This window comes from Bos grunniens, chromosome 14 (genome assembly GCF_055505025.1).
Source record: "Bos grunniens cultivar Pamir isolate PY7600 chromosome 14, Bosgru_T2T1.0, whole genome shotgun sequence".
Lineage (NCBI taxonomy): Eukaryota > Metazoa > Chordata > Mammalia > Artiodactyla > Bovidae > Bos > Bos grunniens.
This window is the reverse complement of record NC_141178.1, coordinates 18016520-18041843: the sequence shown is the minus strand read 5'-3', so window position 1 is coordinate 18041843 and position 25324 is coordinate 18016520. Positions and strand designations below refer to the sequence as shown.

Here is a 25324-nt window from a genome sequence, read left to right as displayed (position 1 = left end):
TATATTGCAGGTTGGCTCCAGACCACTACAGTAAAGTGAATATTGTGATGAAGCAAATCACACGATTATTTTGATTTCCCAGTACATATAAAAATTACGTTTACACCACACTGTAGCCTATTAAGTGTACCATAGCATTGTGTCTTAGGAAACAATGTACATACTTTAATTAAAAAATACTTCATTGCTAAAAAATACTAACCATCATCTGAGCTTTCAACAAGTCTTTGTAGTAACATCAAAAATAACTGATCACAGATCACCATAACAGATGTAGTAATAATGAAAAACTCTGAAAGATCGTAGTTACCCAAATGTGACACAGAAACATGAAGTGAGCAGATACTGTGGAAAAAATGGTGCAGCTAGACTTGCTTGCCCCTGGGATGCCCCTCACCTTCAGTTGGTGAAGAACAAAGCATCCGTGAGGCACAATAAAGCAAAGCACAATGGAGTAAGTTACGCCTGTACAGTGAACTTATTTCAGTGAGTTCTGTCGAGCAGTTGGGAATTAAGATTTCTATTTTTAATTATTATATTAGTTTCAGGTGTATAGCGCAGTGATTGGATATTTTTACGCATTGTGAAATGAGACTTACCACCTGTCACTATTACAGAGTTATCACAGTGTTATTGGCTATGTTCCCTAAGCTGTGCATTGCATCCCTGAGACTTGTTTTATAACTAGAAGATTGTACCGCTTAATTCCCTTCACCTATCTTGCCCATTCCCCCGTCCCCTCCACTCTGCAACCACTGGTTTGTTCTCTATGACTCTGTTTCTGTAGTGTTATGTTTGTTAGTTTGTTGTTTTTTAGATTCCACATGTAAGTGAAATCATATCACATTTGTCTTTCTCTGTTTAAATTTCACTTGGTATAGTATACCCTTTAGGTCCCTCCATGATTGTTGCAAATGGCAAGATTTCATTCTTATTTGTGGCTGAGTAATGGCTCATCTTCTCTATCCATTCATCTATCAATGGATATTTAGGTTGCTTTCCTATCTTGGTTACTGTAAATAACGATACAGTGAACTTGGGGTACCTATATCTTTTTTAATTTGAGTTTTTCTTTTCTTCAGATAAATACCCAGAGGTGGAATTGCTGGATCATATAGTAGTTCTAGTTGTAATTTTTGAGGAAACTCCATGCTATTTTTCATAGCTGGTTGTACCAATTTACATTACCACCAACAGTGCACAAGAGTTCCCTCTTCTCCATATCCTCACCAATACTTTGTTGTCTTTTTAAAAATAGCCATTCTGACAGGTGTGAGATGATATCTCATTGTGGTTTTGATTTGCATTTCCCTTACAATTAGTGATCTTAAGCATCTTTTCATGTGCCTGTTGGCCATCTGTATGTCTTATCTGGAAAAATGTGTTTTAAGTTCCTTAACCAATTTTTAAAATTGGATTTTTTTTTTTTTGCTGTTAAGTTGTATGAGTTCTTCATATATTTTGGATATTAACCCTTATCAGACGTGTCATTTGCAAAATGCTTCTTTGATTCAGGAAGTTGCCTTTTTGTTTTGTTGACGGATTCTTTCGCTGTACAAGACGTTTTAGTTTGATGTAGTTCCGTTTGCTTACCTGTTGCCCTTGTCTGAGGGGACAGATCCAAAATAAAAATGTTGCTAAGATCAGTTTCAGAGAGCATATTGCCTATGTTTTCTTTTAGGAGTTTTATGGATTCAGGTCTTACATTTAAGTCTTTAATCCATTTGAGTTTATTTTCATATATGCTGTAAGAAAGTGGTTTAGTTTTATTCTTTTGCTTATAGCTGTCCAGTTTTTTAAGCACCGTTTATTGAAGAGACTATCTTTCCCACATTGTATAGTCTTGTCTCTTTTGTCATAGATTAATTGACCATAGAACTGTGGATTTATTTCTGGGCTCCCTGTTCTGTTCCATTGCTCTATATGTCTGTTTTTTTTTTTTTTTTGACAATGACAATGATAGGAAGAGCTGACTTTGAAGGATCAAAAAGCGATCTCGCTATGAATGCTTGGCTGCCACAAACCAGTTATCCCTGTGGTAACTTTTCTGAGGCCTCCTGCTTAAAATCCTGAAGGTCAAAAGGATCGTGAGGCCCTGCTTTAATGGTCTGTATTCGTATTAAAAATCAAGATTAAGCGAGCTTTACCCTTCTGCTCCATGGGAGGTTTCTGTCCTCCCTGAGCTCGCCTTAGGACAGCCGTGTTACAGTCTGACAGGTGTACCACCCCAGTCAAACTCCCTATCTGGCGCTGTCCCTGGAGAGGGTCGCACCCAGCCAGCTTGCGGCTGGGTGCTAGGCGCCAGAAGTGAGAGCCCCTCAGGGCTTGCAGTAGCATCCTGCTTTAATTAATATAGGTTTACTTTTCACTGTCATGCGTTGGAGAGGGAAATGGCAACCCACTCCAGTGTTCTTGCCTGGAGAATCCCAGGGACGGAGGAGCCTGGTGGGCTGCGGTCCATGGGTTACACAGAGTTGGACACGACTGAAGTGACTTAGCAGCAGCAGCAGTATGGTTTGAAATCAGGGAACATAATACCTCCTGCTTTGTTCTTTCTTAAGATTGCTTTGGATATTTGGGGTCTTTTGTGGTTTTATATAAATTCTTTGTGTATGTGTGTGTCTGTGCTCAGTCACACAGTAATGTCTGGCTCTCTGCGACCCCATGGTCTTTAGCTAGCCTCCTCTGTCCGTGGAGTTTCCCAGGCAAGCATACTGGAGCTGGTTGCCATTTCCTACTCTAGGGGATCTTCCCTCCCCAGGGATCAGACTTACATCTCCTGCATTGGCATACAAATTGTAGGATTATTCTAGTTCTGGGGAAAATGCCATGAGTGTTTTGCTAGGGATTGTATTGAATCTTTAGAATAATTTGTAGAATGTACATTTTAACAATAATAATTCTTCCCAGCCACAAGCATGGTGTATCTTTCCATTTATTTGTTTATCTTTAATTTCTTTCATCAATATCTTATAGTTTTCAGGCTACAGGTCTTTCACCTCCTTAGTTAAATTTATTCTTGTGTATTTTATTCTTTTCGACGCAGTCATAAATGTGATTGTTTTCTTAATTTTTCTTTCTGGTGGTTCATTATTAGAGTATAGAAATGCAACATATTTCTGTATATTAATTTTATATTCTACAACTTTACCAAATTCATTTGTTATAATAATTTTTGGTAGTCTTTGTACTCAGTCATGTCTGACTCTTTATGACCCCATGGACCGCAGCTTACCAGGCTCTTCTATCCATGGAACTTTCCAGGCAAGAATACTGGAATGGATTGCCATTTCCTACTCCAGGTTTGGTAGTGTTTAGGGTTTTCTATATATAGTGTCATGTCATCTGCAAATAGTGACTGTTTTACTTCTTTTTTTCCAGTTTGAATGTCTTGTTTTTTTCTTGTCTGATTGCTGTGGCTAGGAGTTTGAACATCATGTTGAATAAAAGTGGTTAAGAGTGGATACCCTTCTCTTGTTCCTGATCTTAGAGGAAAATTTTTCAGTTTTTCACCACCGACTATGATGTTAGCTGTGGGTTTGTCACCCGGCCTTTATTATGTTAACATATGTTCCCTCTCTGCCCACCTTGTTGAGAATTTTTTTAATCATAAATGGATGTTGAATTTTGTCAAATGCTTTTTCTGTATCTATTGAGATGATCGTATGATTGTTATTAATTTTTTAATATGGTGTATCACATTGATTTGTCAATATTGAACCATCCTTGCATCTCTGGAATAAATCCCACTTGATCTGATTTATTATTCTTTTAATGTGTTGTTGAATTCAGCCGTTATGCTTTTATTTATTATTTATTTCTGGCTGCACTGGGTCTTTGTTGCTGCATGCAGTCGTCCTCTATTTGCTGTGGAGCAGGGTTACTCTTGGTTGAGATGTATGGACTCTCATATGGTGGTTTCTCTTGTTGCAGGGCACAGGCTCTAGGCATGCAGGCTTCGGTGGTTGTAACGTGTGAGTTCAGCAGTTGTGGCATGTGGGCCCTAGGGTGCAGGCTCAGTAGTTGTGGGGCACAGGCTTAGTGGCTCTGCAAAATGCGGAATCCTCTCAGACCAGGGATCAAACTTAGGTCCACTGCATTGGAAGGCGGATTTCTATCCCTTGTATCACCATGGAAGTGCCAGCCATTATGTTTTATTGGATCTGTTTGCATCTTTTGTTATCAGGTATATTGGTCTGTAATTATCTATCTTTCTTTCTTTTTGGTTTTGGTATCAGGGTAATGCTGGCCTTGTAGGGTGAGTTTGGAAGTGTTTCTCTTCAATTTTCTGAAACAGTTTGAGAAGGATAGGTGTTAACTCTTTTTTAAATGTTTGGTAGAATTCCCCTGTGAAGGCTTCTGATCTTGCACTTTTGTTTTTTGGGAGTTGTGTGTTTTTTTTTAAATCACTGTAATTGATTTTCTATTTCTTCATGATTGAGTCTTAGAAGATTTTTTGTTTTCAGGGATTTATCCATCTCTTCTAGATTGTCCAGTTGTTGACAAATAATTGTTCATACTAGTCTCTTATGATTCTATTTCTGTGATATTGGTTGTAACTTCTCTTTTCTGGTTGTATTTGGAACCTCTTATTTATTGACGAGTTTGAATAAAGGTTTATCAGTTTTATCTTTTCAAAGAACTGGCTCTTCATTACTGATTTTTTTAGTCTCTATTTCATATATTTCTGCTTTGATATTTATTATTTTCTTCCTTGTCCTAACTTCGGGCTTCGTTTTTCTACTATGGTGCATAGTAGGTGAGATTGGAGCACTCCCTTTGTGAGAGAAGCCTCTGAGTTTTCCTCCTCTGCAATTGTTCACCTGTGAATATTGTGTTACTTTTCACCTGTCGTGCTGGCTCACAAATTACACTGTTGTTGGAACTGCTCTTAGCGCCCTGCCCCCCGACTTACCTGTTGGTTTGCCAGCAATTGGCCCTGGTGTTTCTCCTGCGTTTTCACCAGGCCACCTGTGTGAATCCACCAAAGTCAGGTCCCAGGATTGCAGTAGTCATGTACCTGGATCATCTGTGGTAGCTAGCTATGGAGGCAGCTCAGATTCTGACCTGGCCCAGTCTCTGTGTGAACGTGACCACAAAGCCCACAGTGGCTGAAACTGGACCCATCTGAGCTGTGTGAGTGCTCATCCATTTGGACATTCCACAGGCACTGAGTTCACAGCACTGACAGTGAGGGTGTATGTGAATCTGCAGCTCTTGTGGCCATGAGGAGAGATTTCAGCTCTTCTGTTTTAGTTGCATGGCCCCTGGGGCTCAGCTGTGGTTTCAGCCCCACCTCTGTGCATGTTCCTCCGAAGGCTGCCCTAGAGCACATGTGCCCTGCCCAGGTAGGCAGGGGAAGAGGTGATGATGGGCAGAGCGTGCGAGCCTGCTCTGGGAGGTGCCCCTCCTAGTATCCATGGAGACAGGGGTGCGTGGGGAAGGGGACTGAAATTACGGCAGTCCCCCTCCTGTGGGTCACTCAGCAATGGTGCCCTGCTTCTTCGGCGGCCCAGGCTTCTTCCATGAACATTCCCAGTTGTGGAGCTCCTTACTCCCATCCTTGCGGGCTGTCTCTTCACAGCCAACAACTGTCTCCTCGCTGTGTCCACTCTCCAAACCCCACGTTCCAGCACCCAGCCCCTCTCTGCATCAACAGACAACAACTCAGGCTGGAGCATGCAGGGCTGCAGGGCTGCAGAATGGAACATCCATGTAGGTCTTAATCTGTCCTACCTGTCACAGACCAGTTGCTGTGCTTTCCTCCAAGCTCCTGAAGCTCCCCCTCCATCCCAGCTGATCTGCCCAATGGTGAGGGGGCTTCCCTGAGTGCAGGAGCCTCTTCTATCCTTCAGCTCCCCACCAGGGGTGCAGGTACCATTCTGTTTCTCTTTTTCTTTCTTAGGTCCTACCCAGTTGTGTGAAGATTTTTCCTGTCCTTTTAGGTGTCCAAGGTCCTCTGCTAGTGTACAGCAGGCACTCTGAGAAGTGCTCCATTTGTAGATGTATTCTTGATGTACTTGTGGGGAGAGGTGAACTCCACATCCTTCTATTCTGCCATCTTGACTCCATCCCCATCTCAATCATGTTCTGTGGAAACCTTGGTTTTCATGCCTATGGGGCCTCCTACAGAGTCCTGAACTTCTGGCACTTGTTCAGTTGCTAAGTCATGTCTTATTCTTTGCCACCCCGTGGTCTAGAGCATGCCAGGCTTCCCTGTTCTTCACTATCTCCCAGAGTTTGCTCAGACTCATGTCCATTGAGCTGATGATGCCGTCCAACCATCTCATCCTCCATTGGGAGCTCAGGGTCATAGCCATTAGACCACCAGGGAAGTCCTCTGTTTGTGATTATTTTTAACCTGTTTTATATCTGTGAAAATAATGACACTGATTAATTTTTTTTGGTCATTTTTCCTCTTTCAGTAAGTTACTTAAGTTTTCTGGATTCAGTTTGGTAGTCTGTAACATGTAGATGAGAGCTGATGTAGGTTTGTTGAGAGAATTAATGAAGTGTACCAGCAGACAAAGTGGCTTCAAACTTGAGACTCGGGGTTCTTTCTCCTGTCCAAACAGAAGGTAGAGACAGGCTCCCTATAAGAGCTAGAGGTAACATTGCTCTAGTGATTAGACCATCATTGTCCTAACAGGTGATTTTCTGTGATGCTTTCTTTTTCACTTGTCTTCTAACAGTGTCTCAATCGTGAACAAGGTATTCACTGGGTCAAAAAAGAAAGACTTCCAACTTTTCTGGAAAGTGATTGTTACTTTGAATACAGGTATTGTAATTCATCAATATACATATATTTTAAATGATTTTTTTCACCAAAAATCATTTTTATTTACTTTCTTAATAAAATTGTGTACTTTAACCCCATTGGAGTTTGTATTTTGGTTACTATGTAGTATAATATAGAGCATTGGTAAAAATTGCTTAACATTTCCAAAGAGATTTCAAAGAAGCAGTACCTAATAAATGTACTTCAATTCTGCTTCTTTGATCATTATATTTAAATTTTTTTCTACTTCTGTAAAGGTGTTTGTGTTCAGGGTGATAAAAAATGAATACAAATGGCATAAAAAAGACAGAATGTTCTAGCACAGGGCCAAGTTTTTCTTTTATGTTCCCTGACTTTTAAAGTTTAAGTTCCTAAACAGTCTGAAATTTTACTAAAATTTGACCCTTTCTTAGAACAACTATTTTCTAAAATACAATAAAACAGAATAATTATTAATTAATTAGTGATCCTATGAATACGCCATTAATTTTAGCAGCTCCTAAGAGACTCATCCTGCAAAGCTAGGAGGGAAGATTGATTTGAATACATAAAATTTTAGTTTTTATTCTGAATTCTACCATATTTGAAATTTATTTCAATTTGTATGATTTCTGAAATACAGGTTAGCCAAATTGATTTCACAAGTAAGATGGAGTGAATCAGGCATGAATATCATATTAGGTACAGAGTTTTCACCCTGGGTCCTGAAAAAACCAGCCAGTCCACCACCTCCTCCTGTTGAAGAAGATGATGTTATAATTATGAAAAAGTTCTACATTTCTCTGGGCGAGGTAAAAGTTTGAGTGTTTCTTTGTGACTTGGCACTTTGGTGAAACTTGTCTTTTTAGAGACATGATGTTCATTTGAATAAGAAAATGTTTTCAAATACTTCCAAAGTAGATTTAGCAGAAATTCTTTTGGATTTATGATGACTTATTTGCCTTACACTCTTTCACCTGAAATGTAATTAGAATTATTATTGTCATGTGTACAAAGGAAAATGGAAAATTGAAGAGCATGCCCACTGTCACATGGGAAGTAAGGCTTTCATTGTTCATTCCAATTTTTTTATTATTTAGAATCTATAATATTTGTACAAAGCAATGATAAATTGGATCTTCTCCTCCATATTGTCAAGATTATTTTTTAGTAATTAAATGCATTAGTGTTTAACTGTTACCAGGTATGTTGGGTAGCATAAGTACGTATGAAGAAATCTAACCCAGAATCAGATGTCCTTTTGGAGAACCATAGTATAGTCAAACTTGTAGTTAGATCTTTGGCTTTGTCAGGGAGGGAACCTTTTCCTTCTAACCTTGTAGGTTCTTTGGCTGGTCTAATTAAAAAATATTGACATAAGATAGTTATAGGCAAAAAAAAAAAAACAACAAAAACAAAAACAAAAGGTAATTTAGTTATGTACAGGAGCCCTTTAAGAATATGAGACCCGAAACAAGTTGGGCAGTTGAGCTATCCTGAGCTTGGGAATGGGATAGGGGCCTGGGGCTTCAGAGGGGAATAGGGTAAGTCACAGGACTATAAGAAGACCAGATGTTTGCTAATTAGATGTTTGCCTGCCATAGAGGTAGGTAGTCATTCACATAAAAGTCATCTGTGGTACTGGCTGTCTCTGAGCCTGGCCCTGTAACTAAATTCTTTTAGGTGAATTTAGGTAGTTAAAGGAGAGGTAAATGTTTCTCTTGAGTCTACTGGGTCGAGGTCTCCTTTGGCTCACAATAATCCAGGTCATGGCATGTTTTGGGGTCACTATCCTGCTTCTCTTTACCTTCTAATTATTAAATCTCTCTGGGAACAGGTTTCCAATATACAATTCTTTGCAAAACCAGGAACTGCAAATATGTTACCCATGTGTTGCTCTTGTCCTAGTTTCCATTCATGACAGACATTGCTAATCAATCATGGCAGTTTTCCTGCTGAGCTAGGACTTGGCTCTAAGTTCTTTTCAACACAGCCTCCTAGGCAGGCACTTCCAATTGATCAAAGATGTCATTCAAGAGGAAAACATCTCTGTTGGAATGGATATCCTTACACTATCTTTTTGAACATTTTTTTTTCATGTGTAAGCTCCTATATAATTTTGCAGTTTGACAGTTCTATCAGCAATATTTGGCAAAAATGTTAAAAAAAAATGTATGCCAGTCCCATTATTTCCTCTGAATAATGCTCAGGGATGTACTAAAGTCACATTTTTCTTTTCATTATATTTATTTTTCAGTATTTATTTTTCCTATTAACATATGTGTTCCAATAATGTTAGGGATGTCAAAAACATACTAATGGTAGAGGTCCATAAACATGCAAAGGAAAGAATCAATCTAGGGGAATAAGTTCTGATTCCTTACATGTAAATTGAATCAAATATAAGAAAATAAAAATCAAAGCTACTTTACTTTTACTATTTTCTGTGATGGAAAAAAACTCATTTCTGTCAACTTGAGTAATACCTGAATTGTATATTTCTTTTTAATAGCCTTTGAGCTTGAGTGTTCAATTTTTGGGGCTGTTAAATCATTAAACCATGACTATAGATAGGTATTAATCCTTATGATAATTAGTAATATTTCTTTGTCTTCAGTTGTACCATCGAAACACAATTAACCCATCTTTTAAGAATATAAAGTAGAATAGTTAACTGTTTTTATATTTAACTAACTACTTCTTTCTCCTCTATCTTCCACTCTCTTATCTTTTTGTATAATTAATTTAATGACTCTTGTATGTTGGTCTTAATTCCTTGATAGTTCCTTAATTATTTTGGTCTCCTCTCAGTGCTTAGGATAGAACTTGGAACAGAGAAGTCATTTAATAAATATTTTGAATGAATATAATTAGTAGTAAATGCTTTGGTTTTAGAGAAAGAAAAAGAGGAAACAAAAGGAAATTAGATTCAAAGCTACTGGGGTCGCACACAGTCGGACACGACTGAAGTGACTTAGCAGCAGCATCTACCTTACTTCTAAAAGGAACAGTACCACACCAGCGGCACCTGGTGTTTCTCTCTCGCGCCTTTGGTCTTGTTGTGTGGCCCGACTTGCCCCGCTAATTCTCCATAATTCCATTTGAGCCTTGCCTCCTCTGTAAGTGTTCCTTAGGCTAAGAGGACTTAGTTCGAAAAAAGGAAAAGTGAGAGTAATGCTGGACACTCCCTTCTCTGCCTCTGTTGAACAAGTTGGATTATCCTAGAAAAGTAGGAGAGGACAAAGTGGGAAGAAGACTCTTCCCAGGGCATCTGAGATGGAGTTTCTTAGGACTGGGGCTTTTGAAGCTGCATGTCAGGTTGGGAATTGGATCAGCTGACTCAGGAGTACATAAAGAAAGGAAAAACTGAAGACTCTATCCAGGGGCAGGTGAGTCAGAAATCATCCTTCAGGAAGCATCCCATCCAAGCAAAGTTGCGAAAACAGAATCTAAGGTAAAGGGGAAGTTCAACGTGGAGAGGTTTCCAGTGCTACTGAGAGTAAGTTTTTGTCATATTAAGGAGGAGCTGTTAAAAACACTGAGCCTGACCAGATGGATCTGGGGGCATGAAATCATTGAGAAAGTTGTAAATGGGAGCAGCTGGCGTAAGATGCATCCAAAGACTGATGAGCTGTGGAGCCTGCCAAGTTAACCTAGATGGCGGGAGTTTGTAGTGAATCCAGGAAGGAGGGTTGCGTACTTCCGGTGGAGGAGTGAAGAATTTGATGGGTATTGGGCCCCTTTTTTTTCTTTTGATCATCTAATATGAAAATAATCTGAAATTTCCTTACCATTATTCTCAGCTAATGAATTTTTCTATGTACAATATTCTTTTCTTTCACAGCATAATTTTTCCTTTACGTATTGTACTATACAAATTGAGTATTATCATAATGATTTATCCAGATTCATGATTGGAAGAATACTGCTAATCTTGGTTAAACAAATGTGCTCCTTTCTTCCTAGGCCTCCTATACTCAAACAAAAGATTGGTTTGCCTTAGCAAAACAATGTCAGCAAACAGTACCAACCTTTTCACTACCATCTTGTGTATTCCACGACAAAATCGAATCACCAGTTGTTTCATCTGCTTCTGGTAAGCAGTAAAGGACAAGGATAAGAATGACCCCAGAACTCCTTTTTACGTCTTTTGTTGTTGTTATTCTAAACTTATAACACTTAGTGGATAGGGAAAAAACTGGTATCTCCTGCAACTCCACTTTCTACTCTTTTCTAAGAGACAACCTCATATAGTGAAAAGAAGAGGGGTTTAGAACTCAACTCTGATACTTATTAGTTTGTGACTTCTGCAAATTATTCCATTTCTGGTAACCTTGCTTTTGTCATCTGTAAGGTTAAACTAATGATGCATACATACTGAATATATAAAATGTTTAGTGCTTGGTACCTGGTAGACAGTCAATAAATATTTGCTTTATCATTATTTCCTATTACAGTTTACAAATTCTTATTATTAAGAATTTGAAATAAAGTGGGTACAACCTTTCTCTCCTCCCAAAAGTAAATAGTGATTTATGGAACTTGAGTTATCCTGCTAAGTTCAGACTATTTTTCACCTTGAAAAGCAGATAAATTTCTACTGTGGGTGGATGAACTTTGGTAGGTGACAGAAACTTTTCATAAATAAAGGGGACCTTCCAGAAATGGTCCAGAAAGGACTTCCCTGGTGGCTCAGACAGTAAAGTGTCTGCCTACAATGCGGGAGACCTGGGTTCGATCCCTGGGTTGGGAAGATCCTCTGGAGAAGGAAATGGCACCCCACTCCAGTATTCTTGCCTGGAAAATCCCACGGATGGAGGAGCCTGGTAAGCTACAGTCCGTGGGGTTGGAAAGAGTCGGACATGACTGAGCGACTTCACCTTCCCTTCCCTTCCCTCCAGAAACGGTAGTAATTAACATATGATATTGCTAGAGGAAAAAAAATCTAGCAATGTGATTCAGGAAGGGAATTCCACAATTCACTAAGTTATTGCACAGTTCCTTTGATAAGTACCAGAAACCTCTGAGGGTGATAAATCTGGAGTCTCTAGAATTGAACCTAAATCTAGGTAAAGAGGGAAATCATCTTTCTAATTGGAAATTATGGAATATATAGATTTCTTACTGTTGCCTCCAAATAGTGAAGTAGAAAATGGGAGAGTGAAGTTAGTGAACAGAGAGAGAAAGGATACCAGGAAGGCAGTGAGGGGAAATGCCAGGCTTGTACTCTCCCTCCGTGTTTGTGGGGTTGAGTGTATACCCACTATCCTTTCACAGGTCTACAAAAGTCTAATCTCAATTTTAGGGAAATTTATTATACATATTTTCAATTAAAATTATGAAATATTTTCAGTTTATTGAGATTTGAAATCTATTACTGAGAAAATTGAGGTTGGGACACATGGATCAGGGTTTTCCAGATCCATGGCTTTGCGAGCAGTAGATTTGCCATGTGAAATGAAGCACAGACATCAAATATTTCACTGCTATCTGAAAGACTTAAAAAAAATAAGGGCTAGACTATATCTTTAGAAAAAGTGTAAATGTAGTCCAGTTGTATTTGTAAGTCTTCACAAGGACTTTATGCAATTTTGTAATTTTAATGATAGGTTGTAAGTGTAGTAGTAATAGAATTTTTCTCATAAAACAGTTTTTTTTTTTAATTGCTAATATGACTCCAATTCTTGTCTGTTCATCTATCATCTCATCATCTATGGTAGCTAATTTTATTTTACCATGCACCATGAAACATTAAAGTACACACAATCATTTGGTATACACATTCTAATTCTTTAATAGACTTGGCCTTTGTATGTTGACATTATCAGCCTAAAATATTACATTTTAAAAGTGTGTCATGTCTTTTTGAAGATCCTCTTTATTGAGGATAGCAAATATTTAGCTCATCTGCCACTAACATCCTCTTCAGATCCAGGGAAGATATGGCCAATCCCCGTTGGCATTTCTTTTCTCTCAGTTCAGTTCAGTCGCTCACTCGTGTCTGACTCTTTGCTACCCCGTGAACCGCAGCACGCCAGGCCTCCCTGTCCATCACCAACTCCTGGAGTCCACCCAAACTCATGTCCATTGAGTCAGTGATGCCATCCAACCATCTCATCCTCTGTCATCCCCTTCTCCTCCCGCCCTCAATCTTTCCCAGCATCAGGGTCTTTTCAAATGAGTCAGCTCTTTGCATCAGGTGGCCAAAGTACTGGAATTTCAGTTTCCACATCAGTCCTTCCAATGAACACCCAGGACTGATCTCCTTTAGGATGGACTGGTTGGATCTCCTTGCAGTCCAAGGGACTCTCAAGAGTCTTCTCCAACACCACAGTTCAAAAGCATCAATTCTTTGGTGCTCAGCTTTCTTTATAGTCCAACTCTCACTCCATACATGACCACTGGAAAAACCATAGCCTTGACTAGATGGACCTTTGTTGACAGAGTAATGTCTCTGCTTTTTAATATGCTGTCTACGTTGGTCATAACTTTCCTTCCAAGGAGTAAGCGTCTTTTAATTTCATGGCTGCAATCACCATCTGCAGTGATTTATAACATCTAGTTAACAATTAAAAGAAAACTTTTACATTCATATCTGATCTAATAGCCTTTTATGATTTAATACAGAGAGTTTTATCTTCGATGATGGAGTTCACCCCAGGACGAAAAAGGGCCTATTAAAAACCACTAGATTAACCTCCGAATTTGAAGAAGATGGGTCTGTATCTCTACAGGACACTCCTTCTCAAGCTCTTCTGAGGATATACCTTGAAAAGCAACAGAATGTTGATGAAAGTCTGACACTGCACTTCTCAACATGTGACGAGTTTTTAAGATCTTATGTCTCCTTTATCTTGAGAGTGGCGATTCATCAAATTCTTGGAGCAACACTTAGAGAAAGCCCAGATTACGTAAATTTCAGAAACGTAACAGAAGTGGTATTTGATGACATTGGGGGGCCTACCTCTGGCAAGAATGTTTTGTTCAATGAAATGCTAAGGGAAGAGTCGGGAGACGTGTTAGAACCAGCAGTTTCAAAGCCTGACAGCGTTGGACTCGACAGCAGGGCTGATTGGTGTATTTCTCACAAAACTTATGACATTGGTAATAGAAAGGAGTTTGAAAGATTTAAGAAATTTTTAAAAGGTACCTTAGGGGAGAAATATTGGTGGCTATGGATGGATATTGAGAGGTTAAAAGTTCTTAAGAATCCTGGAAGACATCAAAGGTATTTCTTTTTTTTTTTAATAGTTTTAAAACCAAATTATAAAATATTAGTTTGGGTCATCTAAGCACAGACAGAAGGCCTGGAATAAATATATAAATGTAATTTATACTTTTAGAAGAATTAATAATAAAATTTATTTTATTATAATAAAATTGATTTACATAAAAGGTACCTTATGCCAGTGTAAGGGGCTGGCTGTTCCTGGCAGCCTGCTCAGTTAACAAATTCTATGGTCTTTAGCCAGATGCCACTTAGATATATCTGAATGAGATATCTTCTGGATACGATGCTGGATGTTCTCGAGAGAGCCTCTTAGGTCTGATGGGGCATGGGCCTTTGTTTAGCTGCTCCATATGTGTCAGGTCACTGTAAGTCTTACGAACCTTGGAGGACCCCGCTTTATGTCCTTCTCTTGTCTGTGTTCTCCTGATCTGCTCTGAACTCTGAAGTAGACTGGGATCCCCATTAAAGGTTTGACTGAGTAAATACTGGAGACTGGACTATTCCAGTTACTCGGCGGCGTTCAGATCACAAAGCTCGTTCTTGTACATAGTTATAAGAGCAGGGGTTACCAAATGGTTGATTATGAAGCATGACCTAATTGATCCTGGGATGGAAGGCTGCTACCACTTTCTAAGACATGTTAGGGAAAGGATATACAGTCAACCTACATAGGTTCTTGAGAGTTAATACTTTATTAGTTCCTGTTGTTGCTGTCATTAATTGCCACAGATTCAGTGGCTTGAAGCAACATAAATTAATTTTCTTCTGATTAAAAGGTCAGAAGTCTAAATGGGTCTGCAGGCCTGCATTCCTTCTGGCACTTTGGGGAGAATCCATTTCCTTGCCTTTTCCCGCTTCTGAGGCCATCTGCTTTCCTTGGTTCAGGGCCCCTTCCTCTGTCTTCAGAGCCAGCACCATGACATCTTTTCTCCTCTCTAACCTCTGCTTCTGTCCTCCCATCTTTTCTCTGTGACTGTTAGCCTCCTGCCTCCTTCTTAGAAGGATTGTTAATGATTACATTAGCACCAGCTAGATAGCCCAGGATAATCTCCCCAGAAGCCTAATCACCTCTGCAGAGTCCCTTCTGTCATGTAAGATCACATTCTGAGGTTCTGGAGATGAGGGTGTGGACATCTTAGCAAGGCCATTGTTCAGCTGACCACATCTGTCCTTGCCATTCCCATACCTGTGCGAATTATTTTGACCTTCACATTGGTACTCCTGTAACTCACTTTCGGTTCTTTGTTCAGTTGCTCAGTCGTGATCCTGCTCTTTGTGACCCCACTTTTGGTTCTAAGAGAGTTCATTACTTGCCTGAAACATTTTGGAAGGGAAAATATTTGGCTAGTTGAGTATTGTGTCACCAGGCATGTGTGTGCCTATTTGTGTGTGTTTTATTTCAGACATATTGAGAAGATGAAAAAATGCTTTCTAGTGAGCAGTGGAGATTACTACCTTTCTGCAGAAGTCTTATCAAAATTTAAACTACTAGATGGATCTCAGTGGAATGAAGAACACTTAAAAAAAATTCAGACTGAGGTTTTAAAGCCCTTACTTCTTTATTGGTAAGAAAAATAATGAGAATCAAAGTTATTTGCTTTCACATTTATTAAGCTAGTTACAGGTTATACTTTTTGTCTTAAGGATATACGACTTATGGGAATTTTAAATGACAAGATTATTATATTATCTTCAGCCTTCTTTAAAGTACCTATCCTTTAGATAATGTTGGTGTTTGAGGGACTTGCAGTTCATTTCAGTTGCTCAGTTATGTCGACTCTTTGCAACCCATGAACTTCAGCACACCAGGCTTCCCTGTCCATCACCAACTCCTGGAGCTTACTTAAACTCATGTCCATCCAGTTGGTGATGCCATCCAACCATCTTATCCTTTGTTGTCTCCTTCTCCTCCCGCCCTCAATCTTTCCCAGCATCAGGGTCTTTTCCAATGAGTTGGTTCTTTGCATCAGGTGGCCAAAGTTTTGGAGTATCAGCTTCAGCATCAGTCCTTCCAATGAATATTCAGGAATGATCTCCTTTAGGATGGACTGGTTGGATCTCCTTGCAGTCCAAGGGATCAGGATGGGGAGCACGTATACCTGTGGTGGATTCATTTTGATATATGGCAAAACCAATACAATATTGTAAAGTTAAAAAAAAAAGTCTTCTCCAACACTATATTTCAAAAGCATCAGTTCTTGGGTGCTCAGCTTTCTTAATAGTCCAACTCTCATATCCATACATGACTACTGGAAAAACCATAGCTTTGCCTAGACAGACCTTTGTTGGTAGTGTCTCTGCTTTTTAATATGCTGTCTATGTTGGTCATAGCTTTTCTTCCAAGGAGCAAGCGTCTTTTAATTTCATGGCAGCAATCACCATCTGCAGTGATTTTGGAACCCGAAAAATAAAGTCTCTCACTGTTTCCATTGTTTCCCCATCTATTTGCCACGAAGTAATGGTGACCAGATGCCATGATCTTAGTTTTCTGAATGTTGAGTTGTAAGCCAACTTTTTCAGTCTCCTCTTTCACTTTGATCAAGAGGCTCTTTAGCTCCTCTTCACTTTCTGCCATAAGAGTGGTGTCATCTACATATCTGAGGCTATTGATATTTCTCTGTTACAAGATGGATTTTAACTCCATGTTAACTTTGTGAATGTATCCTTCTACACTTGACCTCTTATGCTCAGTATCTCTTCAAATTGATGTGTGTGTGTTTGTGTGCATGTGCGCACATGTACAATAGCTCAAGTTAGATTTATCATCTCAATAAACATTCCATGAACACTTCCTATGAGCCAAGTGCTGTGCTAAGGGTACAAGGGTAAAACATAGTCAAGTCTAGGGATCCTAGTCCAGTGGGAGGAACCTACATGTGAAACGAGTGTACTAAAAGCAAGTGTGGTGGATGCACAGGACACAGAGAAGAGGGAGTATTTCACCTGGGACTCGAGGGACTCTGTAAGCGTGGAGAAGAGAATGGGCCTCGTGAAGGAAATGTATGCTATCTGAGGATCAGTGAGCTGTCCACTGTGACCGTGATTGATCTGATGATGTCACTTGCCTGCTTTAAGGCTTTCACTAGTTACCCCCAAGCTTTCAGTGTAAGGTTCGAATTCCTTAAGGTTAAAATTCCTTTAACAAATAAGGTCATCATGATTTGTCCCTTGCCTCCGTCTCTCGATTATCTCCCATCTAGGTATTTCAGATTACTTGTATACTTTGTATTTTCCTATATATAGAGAGAATGTTGTTTTTCTCTGTATAAATTTCTGTTCTTAAATATTTAAGAAGGGCAGAAAGGTATAAATTATACTATAATATGCACCTAAATACACACCACCCAGCTTAAAAAAATTACAAATATAGTAGAAGCTTTCCTTTTCTTAATTTAACTGTTTTGAGAGAATGATAGATTCATATGAAGTTGTAAGAAATTACACAAAGATTCTGTATACCTTGGGCTTCCCTGATGGCTCAGAGGTTAAAGTGTCTGCCTGCAATGTGGGAGACCCGGGTTCGATCCGTGGGTTGGGAAGATCCCCTGGAGAAGGAAATGGCAACCCACTCCAGTATTCTTGCCTAGAGAATCCCATGGATGGAGGAGCCTGGTGGGCTATAGTCCATGGGGTCGCAAAGAGTCGGACACGACTGAGCGCTACTTAACTTTCACTTTCACTTTCTGTATACCTATTACCCAGTTCACCCCCCGACCCCTGCCACTCCGCCCCGGTGGTAACATCTTGCTTAACTGTAGTACAATATTGCAGTGATGGAATTGACATTGATAAAGCTCAACAATCTTTTTTCATATTTTGCCAGTTTCTCATAGTTTATTTCTCTGAATATAGTTTTGTCACATGCACTTGCCATTATAGTCAAGATACAGAGCAGTTACACTACCACATGCATCCCTTTGTATTGCTCTCTTATCACCATGCCTGCCTCTTACCTTCCCCCTTTCTCATAATTACTGGAAAACTACTCATCTGTTACACAAATGAAATAATGTAATATGTAATTTGGGGGGATTATTTTTTCATTCAGGATAATTCCTTTGAGATGCATCCAAGCTGTTTTGTTCTTCATTACTGAGTAGTGTTCTGTTGTGTGGATGTTACACATACAGTCTCCCATTGAGGAACATTAGGATTGTTTTCAGTCTTTTGATATTACTAATAAAGCTGCTGTGAACATTCATGTACAGATTTCTGCATGAACATAAATCTTCCTTTCTCTGGAATTAAAGTCCAGGAATGAGATTAGTGGGTCATATAATCTGTTTTTAGTTTCAATAGTGTTAGTGGCTCAGTCCTGTCTGAATGACTCTTTATGACCCCGTAGACCGTAGCCTGACAGGTTCCTCTGTCCATGGAATTCTCCAGGCAAGAATACTGGAGTGGGTTGCCATTCCCTTCTCCAGGGGATCTTCCCAACCCAGGAATCAAACCTGCTGCTGCTGCTGCTAAATCGCTTCAGTCGTGTCTGACTCTGTGCGACCCCATAGATGGCAGCCCACCAGGCTCCCCCGTCCCTGGGATTCTACAGGCAAGAACACTGGAGTGAGTTGCCATTTCCTTCTCCAATGCATGAAAGTGAAAAGTGAAAGTGAAGTCACTCAGTCATGTCCGACTCTTAGCGACCCCATGGACTGCAGCCCACCAGGCTCCTCCATCCATGGGATTTTCCAGGCAAAAGTACTGGAGTGGGGTGCCATTGCCTTCTCTGGATTAAACCTGGGTCTCCCGCATTTCAGGCAGGTTCTTTACTGTCAGAGCCACTAGGGGAGCCAGGGCATGGCTGCCCACTCCAGCATTCTTCCTAGAGAATTCTATGGACAGAGGAGCCTGGTGGACTACAGCCCATGGGGTCACAAGGAGTCGGACGTGACTGAGGGACTAACACTTTCATGGATTATGCCTATGGTGTCAAGCCTGAGAACTCTTTGCCCAGTGCTATATTTGGAAGATTTTCTCCTGTGCTGTTCTTTAAAAATCTTACAATTCTATGTTTTAATTTAAATCCGTGGCCTGTTTTGAGTTAATTTTTATATAGGGTGTGAGGTTTAGGTCAAGGTTCAGTTTTGTTTTGTTTCTTGCTTATGGATATCCAGTTGCTCATCCTCATTTATTGAAAAGACTGTTTTTCTTCTTCTTTTCTATGTTTTACATTAACATACAGTAAAAGCAAACTGTATAGATTCATGTAACCACCATGACAGTCAGTGTACAAACATCACCTTAGGAAACCCTCAGAGCACCCTTTTGTCATCAGACTCTTCCTCCTCTCTTCACCCCTGGCAACCGCTGATCTGTTGTTTGTCGCTATATTTTTGTCTTTTTTTAGAGTGCCATGTAATTATACAGGATTAACTTTTTGAGACTGGCCTCTGTTGGTCAGCATCCTGCCACTGAAGCATAATGCATCCAAATTGTTGCACCTATTGTAGTTCGTCCATTTTGTTATTTTGACTTTCCAGTTGTTCACCGTTGGTAAGTAGAAATGTGATTGACATGTGTGTGCACTCAGCTCAGGTTGGAGAGAGCAGAAGCCCTTCCATCCCAACTGCTAACCTCAAACAGGCCTGCTGCACCTGCTGGCTCTTCCGGTGCTCCTCCATTCTCAGGCCATCAGGCACTTCCTTACTCTTGTGGCCTATACACCGATGTCATGCAGGTCTTGTGGCTGATCTTTTGTACCCACTGCCTGTACCTTGGGGTTTGTGGGCTACCTTGTCACATTAGCACGTGTTATTCTAAACATTGTCCATGAGTTTTTGGTTTTGCTATCTAGTCATGCTGTTTTTTTTTCTTTACATTTTATTTTATTTTTAAACTTTACAATATTCTATTGGTTTTGCCAAATATCAAAATGAATCTGCCACAGGTATACATGTGTTCCCCATCCTGAACCCTCCTCCCTCCCCATACCATCCCTCTGGGTCGTCCCAGTGCACCAGCCCCAAGCATCCAGTATCGTGCATTGAACCTGGACTGGCGACCTGTTTCATACATGATAGTATACATGTTTCAATGCCATTCTCCCAAATCTTCCCACCCTCTCCCTCTCCCACAGAGACCATAAGACTGTTCTATACATCAGTGTCTCTTTTGCTGTCTCGTATACAGGGTTATTGTTACCATCTTTCTAAATTCCATATATATGCATTAGTATACTGTATTGGTGTTTTTCTTTCTGGCTTACTTCACTCTGTATAATAGGCTCCAGTTTCATCCATCTCATTAGAACTGATTCAAATGAATTCTTTTTAATGGCTGAGTAATACTCCATCATGTATATGTACCACAGCTTTCTTATCCATTCATCTGCTGATGGACATCTAGGTTGCTTCCATGTCCTGGCTATTATAAACAGTGCTGCGATGAACATTGGGGTACACGTGTCTCTTTCCCTTCTGGTTTCCTCAGTGTGTATGCCCAGCAGTGGGATTGCTGGATCATAAGGCAGTTCTATTTCCAGTTTTTTAAGGAATCTCCACACTGTTCTCCATAGTGGCTGTACTAGTTTGCATTCCCACCAACAGTGTAAGAGGGTTCCCTTTTCTCCACACCCTCTCCAGCATTTATTGCTTGTAGACTTTTGGATCACAGCCATTCTGACTGGCGTGAAATGGTACCTCATAGTGGTTTTGATTTGCATTTCTCTGATAATGAGTGATGTTGAGCATCTTTTCATGTGTTTGTTAGCCATCTGTATGTCTTCTTTGGAGAAATGTCTATTTAGTTCTTTGGCCCATTTTTTAATTGGGTCATTTATTTTTATGAAGGGTTTCGGAGATGTAGAAAAACAATATTGCTGACATTGCCATTTTCTCAGAATCCTTTCTTACCTTTTTTCTTGATCTAGCTAAATCCTGTGTATTCTTTAAAATTCAAACCTAAGTACAAAGAAACACTCATATATTTCCCACCATGTTGGTTGGGAAATAAAGCATTGCGAAGAGCCCTGAAGGTGCCTTGCTGGTTGCACCATCCTCCATCCACTTGGAGGTAGCTACTTTCTGGACTTGTGATTACCACCTTACTTTTCATTGCAGTTTTACCAAACATGTATGCAAATAAATCCCTGAACATGTATTTTATCTTCCTGTTCTACAGCTTTATAAAAACGGAATCATGTCGCATGCCTTCTTTTGTGTCTTCTGTCAACATTATGGGCTTCCCTGGTGGCTCAGACCGTAAAGAATCTGCCTGCAATGTGGGAGACCTAGATTTGATCCCTGGGTCAGGAAGATCCCCTGGAGAAGGAAATGGCTACCCACTCCAGTATTCTTGCCTAGAAAATTCCTTGGACAGAGGAGCCTGGTGGGCTGTAGTCCATGGCATCACAAAGAGTCAGACACGACTGATTTGACTGTAACTGTATTGAGAGTTTTATCCATTTTCACTGTTGTATACAGTATTCCATTGCATCAACATACCACAGATTATTTATTGTTTTAAAAAATTTGTGTCATTTTCTCTTTTTACAATTACAAGCAATGCTGTACGCATATCCCCTTTTCCAAAATAGTTGTACCAACTGCACGCCCACCAACAGAATATGAGAGTACTTATTACTACAAATTCATGATAACATTTGATAGTGTGAGATTCTTAAATTTTGGGCTATGTATTTGGTATGTCATTGGTGTGTGGTGTTTTTAATTTGCATTTCCCTTATTATTGTTGATGTTGATAACTTTTCAATATTTAGTGGTCATTTGGATTTCAGCTTTCATAAGTTCCCTGTGTATCTTCTTTGCCCACTTTTCTTTTGAGAGATACATAGATAGATGGATAGATATAGATAGATAACACACATGTACACACACATAACACTGCGGGGAGAGGATAGGGAGCAGGAAAAGAAGAAGAAATTATTAGAAAAGGGATGTGGCAAGACTGATAATTGTGAACACATATTATATGTTCTGATTTTTGAGGCTTATTGCCTAGATTAATCTTAAATCTGTGTTCCCTCTAACTAGGGCACCAAGATTCTGTGTTACTCACACATCCTCAACAAAACATGCTAGTGCCGAGCTGAAATTCTGGCACCTTCGTCAGGAGCAGCCGAGGAAGGATGTTGACCCTTTCCCACAAATGGCAACCCTCTTGCCGTTAAGACCCAAATCTTGCATTCCACAGCTACCTGAGATGCAGGTAGGTTGTCCAGCGATACTTTGATCTCTTAAGTTTGTACTAAAATGTCGATGCTTGGGTTTTGTACACTAGCCCTGAAGTTTTATCATAAGCTTTTAATTTTTTTTTGTTTGTTTTTGTTAATGTGCATGCTGCAGCAATTGGGAAATAAGAAAATCTATGGTTTGTTCTTGGAGAAGGCAATGGCACCGCACTGCAGTACTCTTGCCTGGAAAATCCCATGGATGGAGGAGCCTGGTGGGCTGCAGTCCATGGGGTCGCTAAGAGTCAGACACGACTGAGCGACTTCACTTTCACTTTTCACTTTCAAGCATTGGAGAAGGAAATGGCAACCCACTCCAGTATTCTTGCATGGAGAATCCCAGGGACAGGGGAGCCTGTTGGGCTGCCGTCTGTGGGGTTGGACACGACTGAAGCAACTTAGCAGCAGCAGCAGCATGGTTTGTTCTTCACCAGTCTGCCAATGTGATTTTTGAAAATGCACAATCGTGTTGCTTCAGTTCAGTTCAGTTCAGTTCAGTCGCTCAGTCATGTCAGACTCTTTGTGACCCCATGAATCGCAGCACGCCAGGCCTCCCTGTCCATCACCAACTTCCGGAGTTCACCCAGACTCAGCGTCCATCGAGTCAGTGATGCCATCCAGCCATCTCATCCTTTGTCGTCCCCTTCTCCTCCTGCCCCCAATCCCTCCCAGCATCAGAGTCTTTCCCAATGAGTCAACTCTTTGCATGAGGTGGCCAAAGTACTGGAGTTGCAGCTTTAGCATCATTCCTTCCAAAGAAATCCCAGGGCTGATCTCCTTCAGAATGGACTGGTTGGATCTCCTTGCAGGCCAAGGGACTCTCAAGAGTCTTCTCCAACACCACAGTTCAAAAGCATCAATTCTTCGGCGCTCAGCCTTCTTCGCAGTCCAACTCTCACATCCATACATGACCACAGGAAAAACCATAGCCTTGACTAGACGAACCTTTGTTGGCAAAGTAATGTCTCTGCTTTTCAATATGCTATCTAGGTTGGTCCTGACTTTCCTTCCAAGGAGTTAACATCTTTTAATTTCATGGCCGCAGTCACCATCTGCAGTGATTTTGGAGCCCAAAAAATAAAGTCTGACACTGTTTCCACTGTTTCTCCATCTGTTTCCCATGAAGTGATGGGACCGGATGCCATGATCTTCATTTTCTGAATGTTGAGCTTTAAGCCAACTTTTTCATTCTCCACTTTCACGTTCATCAAGAGGCTCTTTAGTTCTTCTTCACTTTCTGCCATAAGGGTGGTGTCATCTGCATATCTGAGGTTATTGATATTTCTTCTGGCAATCTTGATTCCAGCTTGTGCTTCTTCCAGTCCAGCGTTTCTCATGATGTAGTCTGCATATAAGTTAAATAAGCAGGGTGACAGTATACAGCCTTGACGTACTCCTTTTCCTATCTGGAACCAGTCTGTTGTTCCATGTCCAGTTCTAACTGTTGCTTCCTGACCTGCATACAAATTTCTCAAGAGGCAGATCAGGTGGTCTGATACTCCCATCTCTTTCAGAATTTTCCACAGTTTATTGTGATCCACACAGTCAAAGGCTTTGGCATAGTCAATAAAGCAGAAATAGATGTTTTTCTGGAACTTTCTTGCTTTTTCCATGATCCAGCGGATGTTGGCAATTTGATCTCTGGTTCCTCTGCCTTTTCTAAAACCAGCTTGAACATCTCGAAGTTCACAGTTCACATATTGCTGAAGCCTGGCTTGGAGAATTTTGAGCATTACTTTACTAGCGTGTGAGATGAGTGCAATTGTGCGGTAGTTTGAGCACTCTTTGGCATTGCCTTTCTTTGATTGGAATGAAAACTGACCTTTTCCAGTCCTGTGGCCACTGCTGAGTTTTCCAAATTTGTTGGCATATTGAGTGCAGCACTTTCAGAGCATCATCTTTCCGAATTTGAAAGAGCTCAACTGGAATTCCATCACCTCCACTAACTTTGTTCGTAGTGATGCTTTGTAAGGCCCACTTGACTTCACATTCCAGGATGTCTGGCTCTAGGTGAGTGATCACACCATCGTGATTATCTGGGTCGTGAAGATCTTTTTTGTACAGTTCTTCTGTGTATTCTTGCCATCTCTTCTTAATACCTTCTGCTTCTGTTAGGACCATACCATTTCTGTCCTTTATTGAGCTCATCTTTGCATGAAATGTTCCCTTGGTATCTCTAATTTTCTTGAAGAGATCTCTAGTCTTTCCCATTCTGTTGTTTTCCTCTATTTCTTTGCATTGATTGCTGAAGAAGGTTTTCTTATCTCTTCTTGCTATTCTTTGGAACTCTGCATTCAGATGCTTATATCTTTCCTTTTCTCCTTTGCTTTTTGCTTCTCTTCTCTTCACAGCTATTCGCTTACTTGCTCAAAACTCCCTAGTGGCCTCCTCTTTCAGTCAGAATACAAGCTAGAGTCTTTATGCAGCTGTCCATGGCCCTGCTAGCTTCCCTGCCTTATTTCCTAGCATTTTCTCTAGCTTACACCACTCCAATGCTGTTTCTGGAACACACCAGACACCTGAGAGTGTTGCACTTGCTGTTTCCCTTCAGTTGGAGCACTCTTCCTCCAGATATGTGTGTGGTCGCCCCTCACACACCTCAGTGTCTGCCCTGGCATCACTTAGTCACAGAGGCTGTCCTTGATTCTTCCATGTAAGCACGCTCTGCAGGCCAGCACAGATTCCCTCCCTCACTATCCAAGCCCTCTGCTCTGCCTTATTTTGCCTCATCATACTTAAGACCATGCTGATTTATGTTTATTGCCTTTCACCTCCTACCAGAATATAAGGGACTTTTCTTTGTTAACTGCTCTCTTTCAGTGCCTGGAATAGTGCCTGGTGCTTAATAAGTATAAACTGAACAAATGAGTGAAAAATAGCAATGGCAAAATTAGAAATAGTGAGCATTATTTTCATAACAGGGAAGAATAAGATAGGACAAAAAATAGAAAAAGTCCACAAAGAGAAGAAAAGTTAACCAAATTTACAGAGAAGAAGTAAATAACCCTATGTGCTTTGGCACAGAGATGTAGTAAATGTAGCTAAGACATACATTTCAGAAGTAAAGAGCCTTATTAATCTTTCCAGCCTTTAAAGGTGTCACAGAATGTTGTGTTATTGACCGTAGTCACACACGACCCCTTCAAAA

The 25324-nt window shown here is 40.3% G+C and overlaps 1 protein-coding gene across 14 annotated transcripts in view; it reads left to right on the top strand.

Moving 5' to 3' along the window:
- Nucleotides 1-25324, top strand: part of RGS22 (regulator of G protein signaling 22) — a 140519-nt gene that overhangs the window by 31006 nt on the left and 84189 nt on the right. For 10 of the 14 annotated variants that reach the window (XR_015140533.1, XR_015140532.1, XR_015140534.1 and 7 more), the window contains 6 exons: nucleotides 6693-6778; nucleotides 7401-7569; nucleotides 10724-10853; nucleotides 13385-13985; nucleotides 15392-15553; nucleotides 21980-22154. Coding sequence is in view for 9 of the 14 variants with exons in the window: in XM_086336108.1 (XP_086192234.1) it covers nucleotides 6693-6778; nucleotides 7401-7569; nucleotides 10724-10853; nucleotides 13385-13985; nucleotides 15392-15553; nucleotides 21980-22154 (1323 nt within the window). In the remaining 5 variants the exon portion in view is untranslated. Of the gene's footprint in view, nucleotides 1-6692; nucleotides 6779-7400; nucleotides 7570-10723; nucleotides 10854-13384; nucleotides 13986-15391; nucleotides 15554-21979; nucleotides 22155-25324 lie in introns of those variants that run through there. The other 4 variants (XM_086336116.1, XM_086336123.1, XM_086336119.1 and 1 more) reach the window with 2 other exon arrangements.